At 42.7% G+C, this 23,344-nt stretch overlaps 1 protein-coding gene across 1 annotated transcript in view; it reads right to left on the bottom strand.

Moving 5' to 3' along the window:
• The window catches only part of LOC126470350 (glycine dehydrogenase (decarboxylating), mitochondrial), a 288,221-nt gene extending 274,134 nt beyond the window's left edge, over window positions 1-14,087 (bottom strand). The window contains exons 1-2 of the mRNA XM_050098138.1: window positions 13,988-14,087; window positions 13,660-13,892 (exon numbers count right to left, since the gene is read on the bottom strand). Of these exons, the coding sequence (XP_049954095.1) occupies window positions 13,660-13,892; window positions 13,988-14,015 (261 nt within the window). The 5' untranslated portion in view covers window positions 14,016-14,087. The remainder of the gene's footprint in view (window positions 1-13,659; window positions 13,893-13,987) is intronic.
• Between the last annotated feature and the right edge of the window lie 9,257 nt (window positions 14,088-23,344).

Genomic DNA, 23,344 nt, shown 5'->3' with positions numbered 1-23,344 from the left:
CCTCGGGCATGGGTGTATGTGTTGACTTTAGCGTAAGTTAGTTTATGTTAGATTAAGTAGTGTGTAAGCCAAGGGGCCGATGACCTCAGCAGTTTACCACAAATTTCCAATTTTTACTAATTGCACAACTTTCGTTAATCGTGTCAGATACTTCGTCGAATGTCACTATTTCATTATTTTATTTGCAAAACTAACTTCTTTCTCGTACTCCCGATATTCTGACCCAAGTATTACGTTCGTCATTGTTCTTGTGTACAATATCGCTTCATATATCGTCTATCCCTTCACCGCTACCGGCCGATCCACAATGAGTTAGCATCTCTTCCCTCGGATTCGTTCACCTACGCCATACACCAGTTCAGTTAGTCGAGAGCTTCCGGCCCTGAAGCAGTACAGCAAAGCATACCATATCGTTTGTGAATTGGTGATGGTTGTGGTGTATCCTATTTCAAGTAGGTGCACCACCTCCCACCAAACAATTCTAGTTGGTGATAACTTCAAACTACTTTCGATATGTCGCAAAAATACACGTTTAAAGTCGATGGTAGGCATAAAATATCGACCGAAATCGAACTAAAATGCTTTCCCCGAAAATTACATACTTGACCTCTTAGCAACAAAATCCTCAGCAAACAAGGAGCCTCATGACGGATACGACACAAGTAAATGCATAATATCTATTTAAAAAAGCAGATAAAAATTCGCCTGATGACTTCCTGAGAGACAGTCTCCATTCTATCCAAACCAAATATGCAGGCGTGGACCAGATGTTGCTTGGATTCAATGAAATAGTATCGACAACAGTTAAGACATTTATACCAAATGAAATGGAGTTGCAAAACACTGTTTTCCGATATTCCCTCACCAAAGGCGACAGGTAAATATCAAAGAATTCGAATTAAGAACAGTTGACAACACAACTTAGAAGTAGATATCCTCGATGTATCTAAGTAGCTTAAACCGCTTAATAAGGGCAAGTCTTCCGGTCCACATTGTACACCAATCAGGTTCCTCTCAGATGATGCTGACAGTCATATACAGACAAAAGATCCATACCGTTTAGTTTTTGGGTCATCGGTCTTCTGACTGGTTTGAGCGGCCCGCCATGAATTACTCTCCTGTGCTGAACTTTCTATTTCAGAATAGCAGTTGCAACCGACGTCCACAGTTATATGCTGACTGTATTGCAATATCTGCCTTCCTCTACGGTTCTTTCCCTCTAAAGCTCCTCGTAGTATCATGGAAGTTATTCCCACATTTCTCAACAGATGCCCTATCATTATGTTCCTACTTTTTGCAAGTGTTTTTCACATATTACTTTTCTCGGCGATTCTGCGGAGAACCTCCTTACCAGTTCACCTAATTTTCAATATTCTTCTGTAGCACCACATCTCAGATGCTTCGATACTTTTCCGTCACAGTTTTCCAACAGTCCATAACTAAAGACTGGAAAGTTGCACGGGTCACACTAATACCCAAGAGCGGAAGTAGGCGTAATCTGCTCAATTACAGACCCGTATCACTAGCGTCGATTTGCAGTGGGATTTTGGATCATACACTGTTTTCAAAATTTATGAATTATCTCGTAGAAAACGATCTTTTGACACAGTCAATATTCCGTTTTTATGAAACACAGCTAGTTCTTTATTCTCACAGTCAGTAATGACATCAGCTTATAAAAGTTCATCAAATCGAATAAATTCTCTTCTGACAGAGAGCATACTTATATTTACATTTTATGAAATATTACAGAAATTATTTCTATTAATTTCGTAAGAAAGTCCCGCAAGCAGGAAGTGACGTCATAAACACGTCGAGCGCCACGTTACGTTAGCTAACTCGTGGCGTGTGACGATGGTTTAAGCGCATAATTCTCATTCGCCGCTGGCCGTCAGTGCATGTGTGTTTCATTTATTCATTTCACATTTCAAGATTCTGAGTCAGAATTCGTATTTGGTCACTGTGGCATGTACAAATACTTCGATGGTGATCATTATCTCTGCTACTGTGAAACTGCCGTGATGAAACACCTTTACTTGACAGTTATATTACGCACAGGGCTAACTGAGTTTACGGTTTGTCACTTGAACTGGTAGATCGGAGAGAAACACCGGCCGGTAGCAACGTTCACTGGTCTCTCTCTTCTACCGAATCCAAAACTTACGTTAAAGTGAAAAAATTCCATCTGTTAGGAGAGCGCTGCAAACTTAACCAGCGAAACTACCTAAATCACGGTGGCGAAGAAACGTCGGCAGCAAGCCAGTCATGGATAATAGATGGTACCGCGGACTAGCAGCAAATACACACAGAAAAACAAAGTTTTCGACGTATGAAGTTAGTCCGGATGAAAAATAAAAGGTCGTGGGGCGAGAAGATACTGTACACTACATAATTATCACTAATTTGGCACACTATAAATAGATCTAACAGCCCTTCCGGCAGTAAAAGCACAATATTTGCCTTAATTTTGATAACATTACTGGTACTTAACCCTTATGTTTGTAGTAATGCCTCATCGGATTGTTTAACGAGTATTACTAGATTATCTATACCACTGCACATTTGATATTACAGCACACGATTCAAGGCGACTTACTCCGCAAGGTGTTTTGCAGAACGACTACTCTGCGTTAAGATCTAGTTCAAGATAGTAAATAAAAAAGAAGCTCTTCACTTTAGATCTAGCCATACATTGCCATGATATGATAGCAGCTGTTCTTTAACACTATCAGATACTGCTTAGCGCCATTGGGTAATACCTAGCTAAAGTTATCCTAAAATCAGATATAGCACGTGAAACGATCGAAATGTTAAGAGGCTCATTTAGAGTGATTATTATCCTATTCTGGTCTTACATCAGCTTCAGAAATGTAGGCAGTACTACTCGGAAACTGAACGAGGCATTAAAATAGCGCCTGGATTGTCATACAGCACTGAATCTAAGTCTAAAGGTACAGTTACTTTGATTCCAGGATCAAAAGCTTTGAGCTAGAAGTAGTAGTTATTTGGTGAACCTAGGGTGATATGCAGGTGATTTATTACCGCTAAGTATTATGATGTTTGCTGCTACTAGTGTGTAAATGGAGTCAGTAGTGATTTTCAAGAAGTCTCGGCCTTCATTATGCAAGCAGTTTTATGTTAGCGCTCCGTCTTTGTTCCGTAGCCTGAGCCAGCTGGACACAGCTCTTGATAACCGTTCCATCTCTTAGCGTACTTTTCATAGAATATGCCTCTGCTTTCCAGTTTCGTTTCAGGTCCTCTAGTATATGCGTTTTAATCACATTATTGTAGTTTATAATTTTTCGTTCGTAATAATTGTTATATAAATTTATCCTTAATGGGTACGCGTATGCAAAATGTTCACCGTGCACACCTAGATACTGCAGTTAAATCACTCACCGTGTGTGATGTCCTTAGGTTAGTTAGGTTTAAGTAGTTCTAAGTTCTAGAGGACTGATGACCACAGATGTTAAGTCCCATAGTGCTCAGAGCCATTTGAACCATTTTAAATCACTCACCTCATTTTCTTTAGAACGATAATCTAAAGGAACATTACTGCGGGCAGTTATTCTTGAAACAAATTTTGTATATTCAGTATGCCGTTCTGGCGATTATTTCACACAGACAGTCAATGCACACAGCATTCGAATGATATAATTATTATGATATACAAGGTGTTACAAAAAGGTACGGCCAAACTTTCAGGAAACATTCCTCACACACAAATAAAGAAAAGATGTTATGTGGACATGTGTCCGGAAACGCTTAATTTCCATATTAGAGCTCAATATAGTTTCGTCAGTATGTACTGTATTTCCTCGATTCACCGCCAGTTGGCCCAATTGAAGGAAGGTAATGTTGACTTCGGTGCTTGTGTTGACATGCGACTCATTGCTCTACAGTACTAGCATCAAGCACATCAGTAAGTAGCATCAACAGGTTAGTGTTGATCACGAACGTGGTTTTGCAGTCAGTGCAATGTTTACAAATGCGGAGTTGGCAGATGCCCATTTGATGTATGGATTAGCACGGGGCAATAGTCATGGCGCGGTACGTTTGTATCGAGACAGATTTCCAGAACGAAGGTGTCCCGACAGGAAGACGTTCGAAGCAATTGATCGTCGTCTTAGGGATCACGGAACATTCCAGCCTATGACTCGTGACTGGGGAAGACCTAGAACGACGAGGATACCTGCAATGGACGAGGCAATTCTTCGTGCAGTTGACTATAACCCTAATGTCAGCGTCGTCCGCAGCTCGTGGTCGTGCAGTAGCGTTCTCGCTTCCCACGCCCGGGTTCCCGGGTTCGATTCCCGGCGGGGTCAGGGATTTTCTCTGCCTCGTGATGACTGGGTGTTGTGTGGTGTCTTTAGGTTAGTTAGGTTTAAGTAGTTCTAAGTTCTAGGGGACTGATGATCATAGATGTTAAGTCCCATAGTGCTCAGAGCCATTTGAACCATTTGTCAGCGTCAGAGAAGTTGCTGCTGTACAAGGTAACGTTGACCACGTCACAGTGTGGAGAGTGCTACGGGAGAACCAGTTGTTTCCGTACCATGTATAGCGTGTGCAGGCACTATCAGCAGCTGATTGGCCTCCACGGGTTCACTTCTGCGAATGGTTCATCCAACAATGTGTCAATCCTCATTTTAGTGCAAATGTTCTCTTTACGGATGAGGCTTCATTCCAACGTGATCAAATTGTAAATTTTCACTATCAACATGTGTGGGCTGACGAGAATCCGCACGCAATTGTGCAATCACGTCATCAACACAGATTTTCTGTGAACGTTTGGGCAGGCATTGTTGGTGATGTCTTGATGTTCTTCCACCTACGCTCAATGGAGCACGTTATCATGATTTCATACGGGATACTCTACCTGTGCTGCTAGAACATGTGCCTTTACAAGTACGACACAACATGTGGTTCACGCACGATGGAACTTCTGCACATTTCAGTCCAAGTGTTCGTACGCTTCTCAACAAGAGATTCGGTGACCGATGGATTGGTAGAGGCGGACCAATTCCATGGCCTCCACGCTCTCCTGACCTTAACCGTCTTGACATTCATTTATGGGGGCATTAGAAAGCTCTTGTCTACGCAACCCCGGTACCAAATGTAGAGACTCTTCGTGCTCGTATTGTGGACGGCTGTGATACAATACGCCATTCTCCAGGGCTGCATCAGCGCATCAGGGATTCCATGCGACGGAGGGTAGATGCATGTATCCTCGCTAACGGAGGACATTTTGAACATTTCCTGTAAGAAAGTGTTTGAAGTCACGTTGGTACGTTCTGTTGCTGTGTGTTTCCATTCCATGATTAATGTGATTTGAAGAGAAGTAATAAAATGAGCTCTAACATGGAAAGTAAGCGTTTCTGGACACATGTCCACATAACATATTTTCTTTCTTTGTGTGTGAGGAATGTTTCCTGAAAGTTTGGCCGTACCTTTTTGTAACACCCTGTATTACCAAATTTGCTAATAGGTGGTCGAAGTGTTTTTCATGTCTCTTTCGATTGAAACTCAATTTTTAAATTACAGAAAGAAATGATTACATTTATTTGTATTCGCAGACTGAAATCCGTACCGAGTATGATTGACGGCAAGACGGAAATGTTCAACGAAAAGACGCGCAACTCTTCATTAAATTCTTTAGCCAGCGCATGTGTGTCACACTGATGCCAACGTTGCCCAGATTTAATGAGTACTAGCTCCACCACTGGTAGCACTTCGGAACTTACGAGTGATTTCTTCCGCTGATTCCATGTGTTTTTTTTTTTTTTACAACCACTCTCCACAATATTCGACGGACCCTGTCCGTCAGTATACGATGTCTGCCTGATCTTGGTTTAGGTATGGTTGTTCCCTCGCGTTTCGACTTCACAATCGCATCTCCAACAGTCTACTTGTACAGCTTTAGAAGGGTTGAACTGTCACTTAGGTTGAAATGTTACTCAGGTATCCAATGACTAGTACACTTTCGAAGCCACTTAACTATCCTGATCGACCCAATCTGCTGTTACTTCTTCTCCACTAACAACACAATAACCCCTCCCCCACCCCCCCCCCCCCCCAGCCTCCTGTTGTACTAGCAGGTCTGTCTCTCGCAACATATTGTGGTCAATTCCTCATTACATAGGGGTATTCAAATACTTTTGATCACATAGCCCATTCATCTGAATCAACAATCTTTAAGTCGATAAATCTGTTGGAGAGAGTTTCTCAGACAACGTGACATAGGAATAGCTCACCTTGTTTAATTTGGACTAGTGGCTATGCAAGTTCTTTTCTGGGGTAACCGACAGCCGGGACGATATGCCCGTCACCATTCCCCACCTAATGCCACGACTTTAGTCAGGCCAAAAGCCTGGTCACAGGTTTGCGCCATAGACTTTATCTTTTACTGGGCAAATTTTAAGTCGCCTAATTTTAAGATATCCACGAAAACTTTGTTTCAGGTTCTGATATGTATTAACAAATTCTTAATTTTTATTTTTCATTGAATAATTTGTCTGTTTAAATGGGCGTCTCCTAGTACGATTTTTGTAACATTTGTGTAAAACTACCCCGTACCCCCCGCCCCGCCCGCCACTAACCACACAAGCCCTTCATCTCCACTTGTCCTTTCCCAGTCCAGTATCCAACAACATGTTCTCCACATATACGAATTATATTGCAGAGTAGGGCGTACAAGCGCTTTATAATCAATAACCTTGAATAATCAACAGAATATGCGAGTATCAGTTAATGAAACCTGGCAATTGCTATACACAAGGTTCTAGTAACTAATCGTTCCCTTTTGTGATTTCGCACAATGTTTATACCACGTAACAGTACGACAATTTCAGTCATCTTAACCCTGTACTCAAATGCAGCTATGTTATTACGTTTTGTAAAGGGTTTAAATCTAGATTTTATAAAGTGTGCACAGCACTGAAGAAAAATAAAAATGAAGTTCTTAGTACTACAGGATAAAAATATTTATAAATTTTGTAGCAGCCTCTGGTGCCCCACTGCAGCTTAGTAACATCAACGAGAAGTTATCTTAGCTCTAATCTTGGGCATACTGACGAAAAAGAGGAAACTGTTTTTAGAAGCTGTGCCATTCAGTTGCATTTTACAGTCTAACAATGGAGCTTGCGTGAGATAGTCAGTTACGTGTTCCACTGATCAATCTCACGGTAACCGTTATGATTTGGAACGTTCTACCATACTGAATTTACTAGAGAGATTCAGCATCTCTTCGTGTAGCCCGTTAAGAACGGTGGCTCTCACGAGGAGATATCTTGGGACACACATTTCCGGAACATTATATTTAACAGAAGATACTGCCAAATAATAGTGATGTAGACAAAGTGACGTCACCTACCGAATGGTAAACAAGGACGGAGTTATCTACCACAAAGACATCATAAAACACCAGACCTTCCAATTTGGTGAGGCGATCGGGCGCCACGAGGCTAACTGTTTTGTTCGGAAGATTTCAGTAATTTTAAGGATACCAGAGTTAATTGTTCTGATTTCACTGCGAAGATGTTAGTTACGATTTTCCACGCCTGTTCTCTTCCCGTGAAGAAGATTAGTTACAGCGTGATCTTTAACATGATTTTGTCTTTGAGATCCCTAAGAGATGTGTTTCCGAAAATATTGCATAAATGAGGGCTTGGTAAAAAGTAATGCCTCCGAATTCATGTGCAAAACTCTTTAAAGTTTTTTAAATAAAACAAATGTTATTAACATTCTACGTCTTTGTTTTTCGTGTCTACATATTTATTTCTCAACACAGTCACGCTCGCGCCTAACACATTTCTCCCAACGAGAGAACAGTGTGTTGTACTGTCACTCTAGAATGTTTGACTTTGTTGACCTCCGCCACCTCTCCTCTGCTTGCACCGTTTCATCACTATCAAAGGGAAGTCCTAGATGGTGTTTTGGAAATGGATCATAATCGTGTGAGGCAAGTCGGGACTGTGAATCCAAGGCGTCGGATTGTTGCAGATGTCACAACGGTCCTGTGTGGTATGTCATGCTGAAGGAGAAAGTGCTGCATGTGCGGAAGAACTCTTCGATTTCGAAACTCTATTACAGCACCCTGATTTCACGCACCGACGTAGTTACGTTTTACACACTGCCATGTTACACGCTAGAATTCGGAGCTCTCTAGTGGCAGAAGACTTCAGATATGTAGACATGAAGAATAAAGATGTAGAATGTTAATTACGCGCATCTTATTTAAAAAGCCATAAGGGGTTTGGTATAAAAATAGGAGGCATTACTTCTCAGTGTACCCTCGTAGCTCAAACGTCTTTAAAGTCCAGTGACTGCCTAGACTTAAAAATTTCTTTCAAACAGATCGCCAGTTTTCCGTTCAGGAGAGAATTTCACACTTCATGTCTTTTTCTGCTCAGCACAAGGGATGTCATCGACTCCCGTAGCCGAAAGCTGCTTGTAAACTACATGTCAAAATGACGAATCCTAACGCGCTACCTGGGAGTGCACAGGGTCAAATCACCGTTTCTTGGAACAACAAAAATCATGGTTTCGCAGATGGGAAAATTATAGCGTGGTCGTGGCTTTTACACATAGCGATTTTGGCTCTTGTTGTAGTAAGTTGAAATTTCATAGCAGATTTTTAGGGTGTGGATAATGCGTATGAACGCTAATGAGCTCACACTATTACGTAATAGTTTTCTGACGAGTGATTCCGGGATGAAAATTTATTGGCTATGGATAGACCAGTGTAGATCACTATTTGAACTTAACAGATATGGATTTCTGTGGGTCGTTAAGACTGCACCAGTGCTACTTGTCCTCACTGCTATTGTCAGTGAAAAATGTACTGCCGTTTCCATAAAATTTATACCCACTTCATCTTGTCTCAGTGAAAGCAAGACTGTTGTTGTTGTTGTTGTTGGTGGTGGTGGTGGTGGTGAAGGTAAAGGTGTTGATTTTGATGCATCATTATTACTACCGTTTAGGGTGGTCATTGGCTATGTTATCGACGCCTTTCATGAATATGAATACATTTACTGAAACGAACGAAGTATTTATTCACAAGCAATGTTCTGTGGATACTGTGATAACTTTTAAGAGAATATTTGGTGGTATCAACGTTTCGGAGAGCAATGAAGGCTGGCTCTTCGGGCCAGTTTGCATAGTGTTGCAAACTTCTAAAAAACATTTCCCCTGGGATCAATTAGAAATCCTCCTGAATTTTCCTTCGAACCCGCTAAAATTCCGAATAGGCATCTGAGTTTGATAGAAACATTGAACTATTAATAAAAAAACATTCGGGTAGGAAGAAATGATGCTGTTTGTTAACTAACTTCGAGCTAAGTAAATCTGAAAGTTTAAACAAGAATGATAATGGAAAAAATAACGCACAGTGCCAATTATTCTAGTTTAACATGAAACAAAAATATTTCGGGAGTGATAAAAATGTGTTCCGATTTCGACTTACAAAATATCGAATATTTCGTCAAAGGCTTGAGTATCACGTTGCGTTTTACTAGTGCCTGTGCGTTTGTGATCATACGTTTTGACGTTGAATAATTCGAGCAAACGAGTGGATGGAACGAATTTGACATACGAATCGCAGTCTCTTTGCAATGTAAATCTTATCATCATGATACTCTAAAGTACTACAAGAGACAGATTATATTTTTAATTACACTGTACGACGAAAAAACACGTTCGACACTTGCGTTTGATATTGGCAGCGCGAGTAGTGTCACTGAAAATTTGGCTATTTTTCCAATACGCTTTTCTCCAGCTGAATCACAATTTTGAAATGCCTCGGTATAAAATTCAGCCGAGTTGGTTACATTCGACCAAGACTTATTTTGCAACTGATTCCATTCCGATTCTATTTCATTCTTCTGTCCATGATCTCAACCGTTGTCATTCGCGCGCTCTCTATCTTTCTCTCAGGGTCCCCTCCCCTAAATTTGGGGGGGGGGGAGCCTCTAAGTTGGCAACACTGAGTCTGCAGGGATAGCCGATCTCTCGCCCTCTACAGCCACTTAAAACGTCATCACTGTCTCATCTACTGCAGTGGGTGGTTAGAATCAGTCCACAGTAATACCCTTGAAAGTTGGGAGGCTGACATCGATTATATATCAACAAGTAACAAATTTATATTAGAATTAAACTAAGAAGTCATGGAAGATACTCATACAACAGCAGTGAATATTAATGAGACTAGTTGATCACTTGATAAAAGAAATTACTGAGCCAGTTACTTTGTTGTACATTAAATCACTTCTCTAACACCTTTGGAGTAGTTCTGCCTCAAAACAAATTTTAAAATGTTTGCAACATTTGTTGAAGCCAGAAAAAATTTACGATAAATCTTCGGTTAAATTCGAGAGCTGCTCTCTTGTTATGAAAACGTATATAATTTAAGTATGACGTATAGGCAGAGTTGAAACTGCAGGCATTGCATGCTCTTAGATCCTCTTATCTAAAACGATCGCTGTAGGTCATTGGGTAATTTCCGAGCCTTGCGAGCTCCATTCCTTTTCATCTATGTTCGGCTTCGCTGGTCGCTGGTACAACTCTTGTTCCCATTGCCTCAGTTTTTCTCCTCGTTAGCGAGATGAATACATATAGGGTGATAAGAATATCTTGCACTGTGTTATTCATACCGCCGTCTTTGGCAGTTGCGTCAGATATATCTTTGCTCCTAATTCCTACACACCCAGTTACCGGCAGGAAGATAATTCTTTCCCTTGGTTCTGCATATGCGAGACGTGTGTTTTTACTTCTCTTTTGAGGAAGTCAAGTATTTTTAACATGGCCACAGCAGCGCTGCAGTCGGTTATCTGGCCACGCACAGCGAGTTCCCGCACTTACTGATTTCTCATAGAGGCCACAACGAAAGTAGTCGTCCGCGCTTTCGTTTGTGCTATTGTATCTTCCGCTCAATTGGCGATATTTGCCATCCAGAATGTCTAATAATGAAATAGCAAAAAATTTGTCTATGCACTAACAAACGGTCTGAGGTAGAAATTAAGCAATAGTACGAATATAAACTAAAAATTAACAGATGCAGGCAGCATGGATTCATTCAAAATATCCTTCTCAGCTAAGGATCTCGGTTCAACAAAATCGTCTTCATACTAATCTGAAGAGTAAAGATTCATTCAGAACCACCCGAATACGTTTCTTTTATTTTCAAGTATTTAACGAGCCGTTCATAGTATAGATACGAACTGAGTGGACCGATTCGGAACTGTTGTTTGTAAAATACCTGATTAGAGGACTATTTCCAAACTAAATAAGGATAGCCGTATTTTATTAAGAGTCAGTTTCCGTTAATGAGTCCCATTCGTACCACCGTATCTCTAAGCTCTGACTATTTAATCAAAAGAGTTAACACCATTAACCATTTTTCTGCCAAAAATTACTCTTTTATTATTATATTATTATTATTTTAGAATGGCAGTGCCTTTAGTGTGAAACTAGCGATCTATTGCAAGACATGTACCTAGCGATACAGTGAGATACTTTTACGAATGTAGTGCAGTGTAGCAATCACTTACAGCGTCAAACGCGACAGTCGGTGCGGAGATTGTGTTATGATTGTAGGAGATTGTGAAACGGAAATGAGCGTTTGGCGTCTTTGGCCGGGAGGCGCCTTACGGGGTAGGTCAGGCCGCCTTGGTGCAGGTCTTATTACATTCAACGCCACATTGGACGACCTGCGCGTCGGATGGGGATGAAATAATAATGAAGACAACACAACACCCAGTCCCTGAGCGGAGAGAAAATCCCCTACCCAGCCGGGAATCGAACCCGGGCCCCTTAGGACGGCAGTCCGTCACGCTGACCATTCAGCTATCGGGGCGGACGTAGGAGATCGTGACGTGTGATTTTTTTATAGCGATCATGTTGAGGAAATCATTGACAGTGAAAATAAGTATATGTAAAGTTATCGTAGACTAAAATGATATGCTGATTTAATGAGTGGTTTCGAAATTAAACCACTGAAGCAGTATGTACTTCTGATAAAAATTTATTAAATTTTAGGTCCCTTTTTGGTTGGTATGTAGGACTATTATTTGTTTTAGGCATTGTGTGTTGTGACCGCTACGGTCGCAGGTTCGAATCCTGCTTCGGGCATGGATGTGTGTGATGTCCTTAGGTTAGTTAGGTTTAAGTAGTTCTAAGTTCTAGGGGGCTGATGACCTTAGAAGTTAAGTCCCATAGTGCTCAGAGCCATTTGAACCATTTGAACCATTGTGTGTTCATAGAATGTTCGAGATGTGGGATCATGTCTAGGAAAAACGCGAAATTGCTTTCAAACATAGTTCATGAAATGATGGGTGATTGAAAACTGTACGTCCCAATGCTTCCAAAGTTAAACCACCTCGTTAAAATAACTGACTGTTTACTTTTTGCCAACTTTTTCTTTTACTCCTTCCTTACTATGAAGATGAAGATCGTTTTGTGAAAAATTTGAAAATTAATTTTTTTACATTCTTGGCCTCAAAGGATTAACAGTAGTTAACCTCTTACGTATAAACTTGTAATACACAATTTTATTATTGATAAAACGTTTCTGTCTTCTGTCAAAGGCTTTAATTTTTTGAGTTAAAATGTTAATTATGGAACAATGTCAGTGCACATTTGCAATAGGCCTTATTTTTGTAATGGACTCTAATACCACTTTGGCAAAAAAATAAAACAGACTGATCGAATTACTAACAGTCTTAACACTAGTGCACGAGTAATTTTTTTTATTTTTTTTTATTTTTAGGCATGTTGTTGCACTCTGCTGGAAAATGTAAACGAAGGAATTCCTACGAGACAGAGACACACAAAAATGTTTTGAAGAGTGAACCGAACGAATACAGATGTGTGTGGTTCAAATGGGGCCTTCTTTGAAATCGACACCACTAACTGAAGATATCTGGACAGTGTACAAATTTGCAGCATCAATCTTATTTCTCTTACGTGTGACCTCGTACATGACATTTTCAAACTTAGTTCTAGAACATGTCTGTAGTGTACCGATTGTCCGCTGGCGCTGAGGCGATCGATTCTAATTAAATGTACCTCAGTAGGAGCGACGAAATTCCAGGTAGAGTAACAAATGAATCAAATGGCTCTGAGCAATATGGGTAGAGAAACAGTAGCGCACTAATACACCACAGCAAACAGCTCTTCAGTAATGCGAACATATTCGTTTCTTTCGGATAAGTTTGCCGTGGCTTCAATTGAAGGTTATCGTGCTTGCAGATTTGATTCACATGCAGTGTAAGTCAAAATTATTACACAAACGTGAAATAACTCACACGTGGGTCGTCGGTTGGAATAGATCTTCGAGGCGTTACGGTAGGCTGACGCCCGCGGTTACACACATTAGGGATTAATTAATTGCATCTGCGGAGCAATGTGTATCTGAATAGGAATGTAGTCATAACACTATCGGAAAAAGTTTAAAACAAAATTATCTGGAAATCACTGATCTAGCAGTAGTTAATTACTGTTCTGTGTGTAGCAGAAATGGACTCTGCCTTTATTTGACTAAACACAGAAAACAGCTTCCTCCTCAGTGTTCCACGTCTCAACAATCAACTGACCAGTGATATACAGGTTGCCATTGCCCAACAGGTCCGTGGTGTAAAATTAAACTAGATGAAATGGTAGAAATACCTTGTACCCAATGAGCTCCAGCATTTCGGTCTGTTGGCGCTCGCGTGGTCCAATGTGACGTGCAGGAAATTCGGAGTTCTTCGAAGAAAGACTCTGTAGCCATGACTGCGTCGTAAGGTGACGTCCGAGAGGAAGGCGAATGCAAGGGACGGCGCCCCTACGCAGGATAGAACATACGCGCAGCATGGCGTTTTCCCTCGTGGACACTGGCCTCGGACTGACCGCTGCAGCAACTGTAACGGAATGTCGGCCACCCGCGTGCGCTTATCGCTGGCCAATGACCGTCCAGTTTATACACCCTCCTCTGCCGTAAATGTAAACACAGTACCTCTTCTGCTTCCCAGCTGGCTGCACATTAACTGTGGAAGGGCTGTATACAATGGCAGGACCAAAGTTGCGAAACTTCCACGGTGAAGTGTCACCAGCAAATAGATATATCGTCTGACATCGTGCGAAAGCAGCAGCATCTTTCAGTTGTTTGTTTACAGTCAACGAAGATAGCCTTTGCTGTTTACTGCAGTTCAGCCCGGACTTTAGGACTTCGACTGTAGGATGATAGTGAGTGCTGGAAGTATGAATGTTCAAATGGTTCAAATGGCTCTGAGCACTATGGGACTCAACTGCTGAGGTCATTAGTCCCCTAGAACTTAGAACTAGTTAAACCTAACTAACCTAAGGACATCACAAACATCCATGCCCGAGGCAGGATTCGAACCTGCGACCGTAGCGGTCTCGCGGTTTCAGACTGCAGCGCCTTTAACCGCACGGCCACTTCGGCCGGCCGAAGTATGAATGTCTCAAACTGCAAAGTAATGCAGATACTTAACATTCCTCCATCTAAAGTCTTTAACAGCATAAAAATAATAATACGGACTTAATTAACACACAGTGTGGAGTACATAGCTGGTGACTATCGAAGCCTGACGATCCAAAGCAACGACGACTGGGGAAACTTTTGAAGTAATCAACAAACGGTACTATGTTTTCTGACATCAGAATTTAGATTTAGTAGATTATGCGAGGGGTGTTCAGTAAGTAATAGAACATATTTTTTTCTGAAAGCAGGCTTGCTTTATTCAGGATTCCAATAACCATGTTATTCCCCTCTCTTTGTGCAACAAAACCCTAGTGTTCAACATAATTTCCATTCAATGCAACGGCTTGACGCTACCTTACTGGGAGGGCCTGCATGCTCGCGTGGCACCATTCTACTGCTCGACGTCGGAGCCAACGTCTTGCTCGATCAATAAACTTCCCGTCATCCACGTACTGCTTATCACAGAGCGTGTCATTTATTGGGCCAAACGGATGGTAAACGGAAGGTGCGATATCCGGGCTGTAGGGTGGATGAGGAAGAACACTCCAATGAAGTTTTGTGAGCTCTTCTCTGGTACGCAGGCCTGTGTGAGGCCTTGCGTTATCATGGAGAAGGGGGTGTTTGATTCTGATCCGTCGATAATCTCGAATGAGTGTGGCCACAAGTTCCAACATACAAGGAGTTACAGCTGTGTCCCGTCGACCGGCTCGGGAGGGGCGGGGGGAGGGGGGAGGGACCGGACAGATTTGCGCGACCTTGTTGCTTGTTGCAATTATGACAGACACATAGCCCAATGACTTACCGTGTTTTTGTTCTCTGCTAGGTCTCCATACACATTGCGAAAGGGCCTGTGAATATCTGCAATGCTCTGGTTTTCTGCCAAAGGAACACACTGACAACTGTCTGCTTGGAACGCGCCTCCGTTATAGATACAATTTTGAAGGTTACGTATAGCGCCACAACTACCGGAACTTCATGAAACTATAGAGGTCAAAGAGGGAATATTCCACCATATCCCACAAGAAATTTCGCATTGATCGAGAAAAAAAATCAGTTGCATTATTTATTGAACGCCCCTCGTTTTAGATAAGATATACATTTTGTTCCATATTCCAGAGTGAGGAGATCTGCAAGGATGTGGAACATGTCATAAAAGAAGATGATACATTGCAGAGCCACGAAAACTGGTACAGCTGCCTAATATCGTGTAGGGCCACCGCGAGCACGCAGAGTGCCGCAACACGACGTGGCATGGACTCGACTTATGTCTGAAGTAGTGCCGTAGTGCTGGAGGGAACTAGCACCATGACTCCTGCAGGGCTGTCCATAAATCCGTAAGAGTACGAGGGGGTGGAGATCTCTTCTGAACAGCATGTTGCAAGACATCCTAGATGTGCTCAATAATGTTCATTTCTGGGGAGTATGGTGGCCAGCGGAAGTGTTTAAACTCCGAAGAGTGTTTCTGGAGCCACTCTGTAGCAATTCTGGACGTGTGGGGTTTCGCACTGTCCTGCTGGAGTTGCCCAAGTCCGTCGGAATGAACAGTGGATATGAATGGATGCAGGTTATCAGACAGGATGCTTACGTACGTGCTACCTGTCAGAGTCGTATCTAGACAAATCAGGGGTCCCATATCACTCCAACTGCACACGCCCCACACCATTACAAAGCCTCCACCGGCTTGAACAGTCCCTTGCTGACATGCAGGGTCCATAGATTCATGCGGTTCTCTCCAGCCCCAGGCGAGGCGTAAAGTTATGTGTCGTGCAGTCATCAAGGGTACACTAGTCGGCCATGGCTCCGAAAGCCCATATCGATGATGTTTCGTTGAATGGTTCGCACGCTGACACTTGTCGATGGCCCAGCATTGAAATCTACGGCAATTTGTGAAACGGTTGCAATTGTCACCCGCAGCGATGTCGGAGATTTGATGTTTTACCAGATTCCTGATGTTCAAGGTACACTCGTGAAATAGTCGTACGGGAAAATCTCCACTTCATCGCTACCTCGGAGATCCTGTGTCCCATCGCTCGTGCGCCGACTATAACATCATGTTCAAACTCACTTAAGTCTTGATAACCTGCCATTGTAGTAGCAATAACCAGACGTAAACAGTAATGAAATCCTAAACTCAAATTGGAATGTATACCGCAGAGACAGGCTGGACAGTGAAGGGGGAGGCGTGTTTATAGCGATAAGAAGTGCAATAGTATCGAAGGAAATTGACGGATATCAGAAATGTGAAATGATTTGGGCGAAGGTCACGGTTAAAGCAGGCTCAGACATGGTAATTGGATGTCTCTATAGGCCCCCTGGCTCAGCAGCTGTTGTGGCTGAGCACCTGAAGGATAATTTGGAAAATATTTCGAGTAGATTTCCCCACCATGTTATAGTTCTGGGAAGAGATTTTAATTTGCCGGATATAGACTGGGAGACTCAGACGTTCATAACGGGTGGCAGGGACAAAGAATCCAGTGAAATTTTTTTAAGTGCTTTATCTGAAAACTACCTTGAGCAGTTAAACAGAGAACCGACTCGTGGCGATAACATATTAGACCTTCTGGTGACAAACAGACCCGAACTATTTGAAAAAGTTAACGCAGAACAGGAAATCAGCGATCATAAAGCGGTTACTGCATCGATGATTTCAGCCGTAAATAGGAATATTAAAAAGGGTAGGAAGATTTTTCTGTTTAGAAAAAGTGACAAAAAGCAGATTTCAGAGTACCTGTTGGCTCAACACAAAAGTTTTGTCTCAAGTACAGATAGTGTTGAGGATCAGTGGACAAAGTTCAAAACCGTCGTACATAATGCGTTAGATGAGTATGTGCCAAGCAAGATCTTAAGAGATGGAAAAGAGCCACCGTGGTACAACAACCGAGTTAGAAAACTGCTGCGGAAGCAAAGGGAACTTCACAGCAAACATAAACACAGCCAAAGCCTTGCAGACAAACAAAAATTACGCGAAGCGAAATGTAGTGTGAGGGGGGCTATGCGAGAGGCGTTCGATGAATTCGAAAGTAAAGTTCTATGTACTGACTTGGCAGAAAATCCTAAGAAATTTTGGTCTTATGTCAAAGCGGTAGGTGGGTCAAAACAAAATGTTCAGACACTCTGTGACCAAAATGGTACTGAAACAGACGATGACAGACTAAAGGCCGAAATACTAAATGTCTTTTTCCAAAGTTGTTTCACAGAGGAAGATTGCACTGTAGTTCCTTCTCTAGATTGTCGCACAGATGACAAAATGGTAGATATCGAAATAGACGACAGAGGGATAGAGAAACAATTAAAATCGCTCAAAAGAGGAAAGGCCTCTGGACCTGACGGGATACCAGTTCAATTTTACACAGAGTACGCAAAGGAACTTGCCCCCCTTCTTGCAGCGGTGTACCGTAGGTCTCTAGAAGAGCGTAGCGTTCCAAAGGATTGGAAAAGGGCACAGGTCATCCCCGTTTTCAAGAAGGGACGTCGAGCAGATGTGCAGAACTATAGACCTATATCTCTAACGTCGATCAGTTGTAGAATTTTGGAACACGTATTGTGTTCGAGTATAATGACTTTTCTGGAGACAAGAAATCTACTCTGTAGGAATCAGCATGGGTTTCGAAAAAGACGGTCATGTGAAACCCAGCTCGCGCTATTCGTCCACGAGACTCAGAGGGCCATAGCACGGGTTCACAGGTAGATGCCGTGTTTCTTGACTTCCGCAAGGCGTTCGATACAGTTCCCCACAGTCGTTTAATGAACAAAGTAAGAGCATATGGACTATCAGACCAATTGTGTGATTGGATTGAGGAGTTCCTAGATAACAGGACGCAGCATGTCATTCTCGATGGAGAGAAGTCTTCCGAAGTAAGAGTGATTGCAGGTGTGCCGCAGGGGAGTGTCATAGGACCGTTGCTATTCACAATATACATAAATGACCTTGTGGATGACTTCGGAAGTTCACTGAGGCTTTTTGCGGATGATGCTGTGGTGTATCGAGAGGTTGTAACAATGGAAAATTGTACTGAAATGCAGGAGGATCTGCAGCGAATTGACGCATGGTGCAGGGAATGGCAATTGAATCTCAATGTAGACAAGTGTAATGTGCTGCGAATACACAGAAAGATAGATCCTTTATCATTTAGCTACAAAATAGCAGGTCAGCAACTGGAAGCAGTTAATACCATAAATTATCTGGGAGTACGCATTAGGAGTGATTTAAAATGGAATGATCATATAATGTTGATCGTCGGTAAAGCAGATGCCAGACTGAGATTCATTGGAAGAATCCTAAGGAAATGCAATCCGAAAACAAAGGAAGTAGGTTACAGTACGCTTGTTCGCCCACTGCTTGAATACTGCTCAGCAGTGTGGGATCCGTACCAGATAGGGTTGATAGAAGAGAGAGAGAAGATCCAACGGAGAGCAGTGCGCTTTGTTACAGGATCATTTAGTAATCGTGAAAGCGTTACGGAGATGATAGACTCCAGTGGAAGACTCTGCAAGAGAGACGCTCAGTAGCTCGGTACGGGCTTTTGTCAAAGTTTCGAGAACATACCTTCGCCGAAGAGTCAAGCAGTATATTGCTCCCTCCTACGTATATCTCGCGAAGAGACCATGAGGATAAAATCAGAGAGATTAGAGCCCACACAGAGGCATACCGACAATCCTTCTTTCCACGAACAATACGAGACTGGAATAGAAGGGAGAACCGATAGAGGTACTCAAGGTACCCTCCGCCAGACACCGTCAGGTGGCTTGCGGAGTATGGATGTAGATGTAGATGTAGAATAACCGATCTAACAACTGCGCCAGACACCTGTTGTCTTAAAGAGGCGTTGCCGACCGCAATGCCGTATTCTACCTGTTTACATATCTCTGTATTTGAATACACATGCCTATACCAGTTTCTTTGTCGACCATGATGCTTTTAAAGAGTAATATCCTAAGTGGACGGGGTCCTCAGTGCCTGAAATTGCAGAAGCGCTTGTCTCGGAGGCAACCAGCGCTAAGTCTGGAGATGAAAGAAGTGGCTGGCTCTGAGCACTATGGTTCAAATGGCTCTGAGCACTATGGGACTTAACTTCTGAGGTCATCAGTCCCCTAGAACTTAGAACTACTTAAACCTAATTAACCTAAGTGTGACATCACACACATCCATGCCCGAGGCAGGATTCGAACCTGCGACCGTAGCGGTCCCGCGGTTCCAGACACAGCGCCTAGAACCGCTCGGCCACTTCGGCCGGCGATGAAAGAAGTGTTAGGATCGAAAGTCAGCACCGCACTCTTTAGAAGCGGTGAAGATTTGGTGAAGATTTCGTGCGTTGGCGATAACTGCGCGTCAAACTATGCAGATGGTTCACTATTCCGAAAACTGGCACTTGATATTGATGGAAATGATCGTATTGCGTCAGTGGCCGGGAGTTCCCAGGCGGGAAGTTCGGCCGCCAAGTGCAAGTCTTATTGAGTGCGACGCCACAATGGTCAGCTTGCGGACACCACAACACTCAGTTCCTGAGGAGAGAAAATCTACCACCCTAGCCGGGAATCGAACCCGGGCCCCCGTGCGTGGCAGTCCAACGCGCTGACCATTCAGCTAATGGGTCGGACTTGATATTGATTATGAATCAAGATACACTGCAGGAATTTCACCGAAAAAAATTTCAATTGGGGTTGTGGACCACTGTGGCTGCGGCGGGGGCGGAGCCTCTCCGTCGTTTCTAAGCCCCCCGGTGCCCCCGGTTAACATGCAACAAGTTATTTATATCGAATATTACATTCAGGAAAGACTTACAGTGTGGAAGCTGTTAAAAGTAAATCTGCTTTTCACACACACAGCCAATGAATGATTCACCTAGGTTAACCTCACACACTGGATGAAAATGCAAAATAACGCATATCCATTATTTCGAGAAAATTCCTACTCTCTGCACATATAAACATTTTGCATACTAAAACATCGCGTGGTTGGTAGAACCCCAAACCAGCACATGACTCACGATAGGTGTCCCATTAACAGAAACTGTAGCCCACCTAGAGCTTCTGTGCGTTTTGGTAGGCAACAAATAAAGTCTAAAAGGACTCCACGTACGGACTTAATGTTGCTTACAACAACAGCAGGTATCGGTGGCCTTTATATGCAGAATCGATATTCACAATGTGTCTTTGTATACCATTAGTGTGCCAGGTCTGCTGTTGCGCCCGTGTCAACGGAAAAGAATGATGAAGCACGATATGTTGTGCTACTAGTGCTAATCTGGAAGAGTTGACTATGTGGAGATGCCACACTCACTCTGTCCTTCCTGTCATCACTGTCGTCAAAACGGGAGCAACCCTGCATTCCCTTCGCTCTGTCATTTACACCGGCAGTTACACATGATTTGCTAGTCAACATAAATAATTCACAAAGGCAAGGCGAAAATGTGTGTAAACTAAGGAAATCTATTCATTGATAAGTAATAACCAACTGGCAGAGTCTCGTGGGCATCATTGCTGTGCGAATTTAATTTTTCATTTAAGAGAATTTAATTAATTGTCAGATTTTATTGACAGGTTCTGTAATCATTCATAGAACAGTATCTTGCTTCATTTAGCGCAAGGAGCACACGTCTCTAAACCACATCGAGTACTGTAGGCGAAGAGTCGAGTATGATGTCGCTCGAATACGCTTTCCGTAACAACGATTGTGTCCTTTACGACATTAATCTGTTGAAATGGCGAACTCATTATACTGCACACAAATTAGTGGCGTGCATATTTTTTCCATGAATTAAGTTAATTTGGTGGAAGCTAAAGCTGGCAGATGTTATTGGTATTTTACTAATTATGAAGCTAGAAGTGTCTTGAAAATGAGTAACGTTAACTGTCAAAAACGCTAGCGGAATTTTGCACTGAGATAAACGGGCATGATAACGGTATAGTTTATCAGAACACATTTCAGTTAGGAATGAAAAAGCGATATTTGGTGCTAGCCTAACCTGGTAGGAAAAGATAACATCTCCGTTGGTCTGTTAAGTCTCAGGCACTGTACTTGAACACCTCAGTGCACTGTTCCGAAATTCCTGTAATGGGTAAACAATAGGGAAAATGTCACACTTGTGGCGTTGCTCGTTCAAAACCAATCAACAACCACTACATTCAGCATGAAGAAATCACATATGGTGCAAATATTGGAAGCCATTTGGTGCTTGCTATGTAAATTATAGGGGAACTTCTTCACAAATTCTATAGTTGTGTTGGTGAGGTTTTTTTACATTTTAGATTATGAATACAGAAATACGCTGTTCCAAAACCTCTGTGCACATTGTTCTTTGATAACCCAACTAATCTGATCTCTCCCACACGGAGCGTATGCCTTCAACTTACGATAAGTGTTCACACGTCTGCCGATGTTCAACGACTTACACTGAAGCACCAAAGCAACTGGATAGGCATCCGTATTCAAATACAGAGATATATAAACAGGCAGAATACGACGCTGCGGTCGGAAAAAGATCCTGCAAGAACGGGACCAATGACGAATGAAGAGAATCGTTCAAGGCGGCAGAAGTGCAACCCTTCCGCAGACTGCTGCAGATTTCAATGCTGGGACATCAACAAGTATCATCGTGGGAACCATTCAACGAAACATTATCGATATGGGCTTTCGGAACCCCTTGATGACTGCGCGACACAAAGCTTTACGCCTCGCCTGGGCCCGTCAACACCGACGTTGGACTGTTAATGACTGGAAACATGTTGCCTGGTCGAACGACTCGTTTCAAACTGCATCGAGTGGATGGAAGTGTACGGGTATGGAGACAACCTCATTAATCCATGGTCTCTGAATGTCAGCAGGGAATTGTTCAAGCCGGTGGAGGCTTTGTTATGGTGTGGGGCGTGTGCAGTTGGAGTGATGCGGGATCCCTGATACGTCTAGATATGGCTCTGACAGGTGACACATAAGTAAACATCCTGTCTCATCAGCTGCATCCATTCATGTCTGTTGTGCATTCCGACGGTTTTGGACAATTCCAGCAGGACAATGCGACACTGCACATGTCCAGAATTGCTACAGAGTTGCCCTTCTGAGTTATACACTTCCGCTGGCCACCAAACTCCTCAGATTTGAACATTATTGAACATATCTGGGATGCCTTGCAAAGTGCTCTTCAGAAGAGATCTCCATCCCCTCGTACTCTTACGGATTTATGGACAGTCCTGGAGGATTCATGGCGTCAATTCCCGTCAGCACTACTTGAGACATCAGTCGAGTCCATGCCACGTCGTGTTGCGGCACTTCTGCGTGCTCGCGGGGCGCTACACGACATTAGGCATGTGTCCCAATTTCTTTAGCTTTTCAGTGCATAACACAAAGCTTTCCGCAGTTTCTATGTAGGCACTTGGCTCATTATATGCATGTATGAGGGACGTTCAATAAGTAATGCAACACATTTTTTTCTGAAAGCCGTTTGGTTTTATTAGGATACCAGTATATCATTCTAGTCCTTCTGTTTTGGTTATAAAATCCTATTTTTCAATACAATTTCCGTTCAATGCGAAGGCATTACGCCACCTTATTGTGAGGGCCTGTACGCCAGCATAGTAACACTTCACTGGTCGACGTCGGATCCAATTTATTGCTGCAACAGAGACCTCCACATCATCCACGCACTGCTTTCCGCGGACACGAAGTGCATCCTTCATTGGGACAAAAATTAGAAGTCGGAAGGTTAGAGATACGAGCTGTAGTGTGGATGAGGAACAACTGTCCAATGATGTTTTGTGAGCTCCTTTCGGGTACACAGACTTGTGTGAGGCCTTGGTTACGTGTCGGAAGAGAATTTCGTTAGCACTTTTGTGGTGACGAACACGCTGAAGTCATTATTTCAATTTCCTGAG

This window comes from Schistocerca serialis, chromosome 3, assembly GCF_023864345.2.
Source record: "Schistocerca serialis cubense isolate TAMUIC-IGC-003099 chromosome 3, iqSchSeri2.2, whole genome shotgun sequence".
Lineage (NCBI taxonomy): Eukaryota > Metazoa > Arthropoda > Insecta > Orthoptera > Acrididae > Schistocerca > Schistocerca serialis.
This window is presented reverse-complemented; position numbering and strand designations above follow the sequence as displayed.